We start from the raw sequence: 6,893 nt of genomic DNA on the forward strand, positions 1-6,893 counted from the left end.
CAATTAGATATAATTATAAACCATTTTTCATATGTGTTTATTGGACACTTTAAAATGTGTTTATTTTATTTTTAAGGTTACATGGTAGATTGTGTTACAAGTGTCCGGCTAAATGTTTGGAAAGTGTTAGCGGTGAATAAGTGCCTAAAATAATAAAATTTAATTTTTATTTGTAAAAATAGTAGTGTGCAAAGAGTGCACGGACACTACAGATAATAGTTTCTTTGTAGAAGTGTGAATACTTTCTTAGCATAGAAGTGTTTTCGATTCAAAAGTCAAGAATGGACTATATACAATTGTGTGTTTACAAAGGAATTAACTTATTTTCATTCTCCCATGCATAAAAACATATAGTGAATTTAGAGTAAAAGAAATAAAGAAATAAATAAAAATTGAGAAGAGAAGAAAATTGTGAAAAATTTTCACGGAAGGGGTTGAAGAGAGGGAGGGTCCATCCATTTGGCTGTAAGTAATTACTGTCACCAATCTTCATTCAATATAACTTGTTTTAAAATTAATTACCTTTCAAAAAATAATAATAATAATTTAAGTACATATATGTAAAATTAAAAATGAAACTGAAAAAAAGAATTTAAAAGTCATTCCAAAAATGTTAGCATTGCGAAGAAGTTCTCAGTCATTCCCTTAAAGGAAGGGTCATAAAAGTCTCGGGTTTTCAGGGCCTAGGACGAATATTAAGCAAAAGGCTGTCAAGTCTGGCTTTGCAAAGTTGATTTGCCCAATGGTTGATGCACTGCACTGCACTGCACCTCCAGTTGGGTACTACTCCACCTCCAACCTCTTGACAGCAAACAAATCTGTCTATCACTCTGTGAATCCATACAAGTCTCTCTTTATGCATATTGGGGTCAACAAGTCAACATTAGTCTGTATCACAATTTAGAACCGTGTTTGACTTAGAAGGAATTTTTTTTTTTTACGATTAGATAACCCAATAAAATATCAACATATATTTAAGTTTTAAAAGAAAAAAAAAAATAATGACCACATGTAATGGCATATTTCAGTCAATATGGGAGTTGAGATAAATAATTATTATAAATTCATGAAAAATGATATATATTATGAATTCATTTTCATGATACCAATTGTGAGTATTTCTGTTTTTTAGGTTTTTTCTTTGATATTGAAATTAAAAATTTCCTTACATTTTAAAACTTTTTATGTTCATCTCCCTTTCTTTTTCTTTTTCTTTTCTTTTCTTTTTTCATCCCAATCTCTTCTAAATTACAAAACATTCCATATTCATCTACTTTTCTTTTGTATCTAATTACAGACGTCTCATCCAAATTTAATTGTTTAAAGATGATTATCACCAAATAAAAACAATAAAAATAGATCTATTGGATTTTTCTATTGACAAGGTTATTTAATTTGGTATAATTTATCGTTCATACATTATATATAATATGTAATTCTGTATTTGAGAGGGAACATCATCATGCGAGCCAATGTATACCTAGGGTCATTCCCCCACCTGGCCCACTATTTATGTGGTGTGTGTATATATATTTTCTCCAGAATAATGCTTTGTTTTAGATTCAAAATATAGAAGTAATATATATAATTGCGTGAGACAGAAAGAGGAAGGATTAGTTTCTACTATTTGTAGTCATAATTTTTTTTCTTTTTAAAACTTTAACACTTGTTGATATTTTATTGAGCCATCTCATCATAAGAAGGAAGTTCCTTCTTATGTTGCCTAAGGCATGCATTATTCCACAATTTATATATAAATGTATAAAATATTAAAGATAAGATTTGCCTATTTCGATTTGAGTAGCTCATTCCTACTAACATTTGATGTGGTGTAATCACTAATCACAAATAATTGGTAATTACAAAATTTTAAAAGTAATAAATAAGAATAATAATCTTCTTCTTCTTTTTTTTTTATAAATAAATTTAGTCACCTTCTCTTATTTCATTATTTATCACAAATTTTATAATTATAGATTATTTGTGAGATGTATTTGTGTTTGGACCAAGTCAAGAAATTTAGTAGTGGTTATATAAACTCAATTTAACTCAATTTTTTTTGACAAATTCTAATTGTTTATTTCACGACTGAATCTTAGTTGTCTGTTTGTACTCCAACCAAAAATTAATGATGTTAATCTAAGATGAGCACTCTTGCTTGCATTCTCTTGATGGTAATAACATATCATGTCAATTGATTCTTTCCTTCAATCAACATAATTTCATTTTTGAGAAACTAAGTTACATTAGTAAAATGACATAATATTTTCTTATACACAGTGAAAGGCAACTTACAAATGTTACGAGTATTCGGTTAAAGAGAAGTTTGAATAACACTAACCTCCTTTAAAGTTTGATTAAATTTCATGCGAGTAGGTCATTCAGGTCTTTTTATTTTTTTATTTTTTTTATTTTTTTGACTTCTCTTAAGCACCTTCGTGGATAGCCAAAAAAAAAAAATTTGAGTTTGAAAAGTCATTAATATTATTATACTGTAATAATATATTATATTTTATACCATGAAATGTCAATAGATGTATAAGGAATAAATTATTATGTTGCGTTTGGTGTGCAAGATTAGAATATCCATTCCACAACTAAACCTATGAAATGGCCATTCCGTTCCCAAGTAAATTTTTTTTTTTAAATTAACTTCCATAAAAATCCTTGTGTTCCAAGTCCAAAAACAACAATGACCTTCTACCACAAACACCTCCGCCTTTCACCACCGACACCACCACCACTACCTCCATCGCTTTTCATCACCGCCACCGCCTTCCACCGCCACCGCCTTTCATCACCACTACTATTTTCCACCGCTGCCTTTCACCACTGCCACTGCCTTCCATCGCTACTATCACTGTCGCCACCACCGCCTTCCACCACCACTGCCACCGTCACCGCCTTCCACCACCACCATCGCTATTGCCTTCCATCACCACCACTAGCTTCCACCACCGCCACTGCGACCTCTATTGCCTTCCACCACCACCATAGTCACCTCTATTGGCTTCCACCACCGCTACCACTACCTCCACCTCCATTGGCTTCCACCACCACCGCCGCCACCATCACCGCGACCTCCATTGCCTTCTGCCACCACCACAGTCACCTGCATTGGCTTCCACCACCGCCACATTCACCATTATCTCCTTCCACCACTTCCACCACACTACTGCCACCACCGCTGCCGTCTTCCACCATTGCCACCATCGCTGCTTTCCAACACCACTACCGCTTTCCTCCTCCACCACCACCATCACCACACTCGCCACTGCCAACATTTATTTTTAAATTTTTTAAAAAAATTTCATTTTGTTAATTTAATTTATTTGTTACTAAGAGGGATATTTTGGAAAATTTAATTTAAAATTTATTATATTCTAAATTTTAAATTGGTCTAACCAAACACTAGAATGATTATTATTATTCAAATCCTACACATTTCATATTTACAACTAAACAATAGAATGAGAATGACCATTCCATTCCATTTTCATTCTCATTCCCACTTGCATTCCATTTCATTCATGCATACCAAACGCAGCATTAGGGATGAGTTGGTATTCGGTGTGTTCTGTGCACCAGGCACATCACAGCCATCTGTGTTGTACATGTACTGGCATAGACGGCTACGACGTCTAGTGCCGAACGTTGTATATTTAGTTAAGTATAAGCCCCAAATTTTAAAGAAGATTAAAGTATTAAACACATAATGGTCTTTACCATGAAGAAAAAGTCGATGGATTTTTTTTTTTGGTCTTGAAAAGTTGAGAGTTTGGAAGGAGATCAAAAGTAACAAAAAAAAAAAAAAAATCAATTTGGTTAATCCACTACCACAACCACCTCCGCCTTTCACCACCACTGCCACCATTACCCACCACTTTCCACCACCGCCATTGCCTTTCACCACCACCACCACCACCGCTATCGCCTTCCACCGGCACCGCCTTTCATCACCACTACCACCTTTCACCACCGCATTTCACCATTGCCACTGCCTTCTACCGCTACTACCACTGTCGCCACTACCGCCTTCCACCACCACCGCCACTGCCATCCACTGCCGCTTTCCACCACCACCATCGTCATCGCCTTCCACCTCCTTCCATCACCACCACCACCTTCCACCATCGCCACCGTCACCGCCACCGCCACCGCCACCGTGACCTCCATTGCCTTCCACCACCATAATAGTCACCTCAATTGGCTTCTACCATTGCCATCGCCACCTCCATTGGCTTCCACCACCATCACCACTGCGACCTCCATTGCCTTTTGCCACCATCACAGTCACCTTCATTAACTTCCACCACCGCCACCTTCCCCACTATCTGCTTCCACCACCTCCACCACACTACTACCACTGCCTTCCACCAACACCATTGTCGCCTTCCACCATCACTGCCGTCGCCGTCTTCCACCATTGCCACCACCGCCACTTTCCAACACCACTATCGTTTTCGACCTCCATCACCATCATCACCACACCTGCCACTGCCATCATTTATTTTTTAATTTTTTAAAAAAATTTCATTTTTTTAATTTAATTTATTTGTTAGGAATATTTTGGAGAATTTAATTTGAAATTTATTTCATTCTAAATTTTAAATTGGTCAAACTAAACACTAGAATAGTTATTATCATTCAATTCTTACACATTTCATATTTACAATCAAACAATAAAATGAGAATGACCATTTAATTCCATTTCCACTTACATTTCATTTCATTTAAGCACACCAAATGCAGCATTAGGGATGAGTTGGTATTCGGTGTGTTCTGTAAATCAGGCACATTACATCCGTTCGTGTTATACACACATCGGCATGGACGGCTACGACGACTAGTGCAGTGCATCTTGAACATTGTATATGTAGTTAAGTAAAAGCCTCAAATTTTAAATGAGATTAAAGTATTAAATACATAATGGTCTTTATCGTAAAGAAAAAGTCGATGGATTTTTTTTTATTTTATTTTTTTGGTCTTGAAAAGTTGAGAGTTTGGAAGGAGATCAAAAGTAATAGAAAAAAAAAAAAAAAAAAAAAAAACAAAAGAAATAGTTAATTGTAGTTAATTAACTACAATTAACTCATGTTTAGTACTTCTTACCTGCTCTAAGGTACCATTTTAGTTAGTGACTTACCGTGAGAGAGAGAGAGAGAGTGGGGTTGCGTAAAACGGTGAAATTAAGGGCAACCACCATCATCGAGCACAGTACATGTCCGTACACATTTAAAATACTTGTTTATACTAATTCCTGGTGATGTAAAGGTAGTGTCTGAAAAAGCTTGAAATCCCCAACCCCAACATATAGTGGTGAGTCAGTAATTCACAGAGATGAAGAAGAAAAATCAAGATCATCATCAAGAAAGCAACCACCAAACGTTCCTAATTTTAGCAAAAACACACACCAGTCATACTCAAACCCCAAAAAACTCACTACTAGCAGTGACGGCAAACCCACCCAGAACTAACCCCAGCACTACATATATACTCATTCATTCGAAAACTCATCTCAGAAAGAAATCAAATCATGATATCAAGAAATTATGTATAGAGGGTTTGGTTGGAAAATGATGAGATCATCATCAGAATTAGGAGGAGGAGGGGGAGGAGGATCAATGATGAGATGTCAAGAGTGTGGAAACCAAGCGAAGAAGGACTGTGTGTTCATGAGGTGCAGGACTTGCTGTAGAAGCCGAGGGTTTCAGTGCCTAACCCACATCAAGAGCACTTGGATCCCCGTCTCGAAAAGGCGCCCAAGATATCATAGTATTCAACAACACCAACTCGTTCAACCACCAAACCCTAAAAGATACAGAGAGATCAATCCCTCCTCAGCACCAGGTACTACTAATTAATATATAGTACTATACATTGCACCTCTGCATAGATCTTTAGATGTCACAGTACATGTACACACATATATATATGGAATTATAGATAGATAGATAGATAGATAGAGTAGCTAACTCACCTTTTTTTTTGTACTAACATATCAAAAACCATATCATTTGCGTTTAGTGGATTTGATGTCTACAGTAGTGTACTTAAATGGTAGTAACCATCTAACTCTTGCAGCTTTTTGTTTGGTACTGTGTTAGCTGGTGATTTTACTACCCATCTTTCTATTTATGTTTACTATTGTTGATTTACTTCCAATAGAAACGAAAGTACCCATGTTTCTATTTGAATTTTGGTTTTATTAATTTATTTAATTTAGTTCAAAGAAAGAAAAAAAAAAAAAAATCAGCTCAATTGTGATAATATATGTAATATATTTCTGAACATTTTTAGGGTTGCAAGTGGGGAGTTTCCCGGCGGAGGTGAATTTTCCGGCGGTGTTTCGGTGCATTCGTGTGAGCTCTGATGACAATGCGGTTGATCAGTATGCGTATCAGACGGCTGTGAACATTGGAGGGCATGTTTTTAAGGGAGTTCTGTATGATCAAGGCCCCGATAGTCGATACACAGGCGGTGAGAGCTCCTCCGGTGGCTTGCAGCAACCTAATTTCACTACTACTACTGCAGCAGCTACAACTTGTACAGCTTCTCCTTCTTCATTCCCTAATCCCCTTGGTCCTTTTATCTCCGGTACGCGGTACTTCTCATAACCAAAATCTTCGAGAACATCAGTTCAATTTGATTCTCTCTCTAAAAAGTATATATATGTTTGATTCAATCTGCATTATCAATGTTGTTGTAGTTAATTGATATAATTGAACAAGAAAGGAAGAGAAAGTTGAATAAGGGGGGCTAGTATCAGCTTTTTTGTTCTAATATCAATGAATAATTATTTAATCTTGTCGGTGAATTTAAAATGTCTAGGGGTTTACATTTTGTCTTCTTGTTTACTATTTTATTGCTTTTCTCTTTTGTGTTCAATTTAA

General features: G+C 35.9%; 1 protein-coding gene across 1 annotated transcript; it reads left to right on the forward strand.

The window, feature by feature from the left end:
- The first annotated feature begins 5,314 nt into the window (after positions 1-5,314).
- LOC132285774 (protein SHI RELATED SEQUENCE 1) lies at positions 5,315-6,893 on the forward strand. Its single transcript, XM_059787994.1, has 2 exons — positions 5,315-5,850; positions 6,301-6,893. Exons 1-2 carry the CDS (start codon positions 5,553-5,555, stop codon positions 6,615-6,617), a joined length of 615 nt encoding a protein of 204 aa, XP_059643977.1. The 5' UTR covers positions 5,315-5,552; the 3' UTR covers positions 6,618-6,893.

The sequence above is a fragment of the Cornus florida genome, unplaced genomic scaffold (genome assembly GCF_030987335.1).
Source record: "Cornus florida cultivar Cherokee Brave unplaced genomic scaffold, ASM3098733v1 CherokeeBrave_3.0.0_Hap2_Chr02, whole genome shotgun sequence".
Classification (NCBI taxonomy): domain Eukaryota; kingdom Viridiplantae; phylum Streptophyta; class Magnoliopsida; order Cornales; family Cornaceae; genus Cornus; species Cornus florida.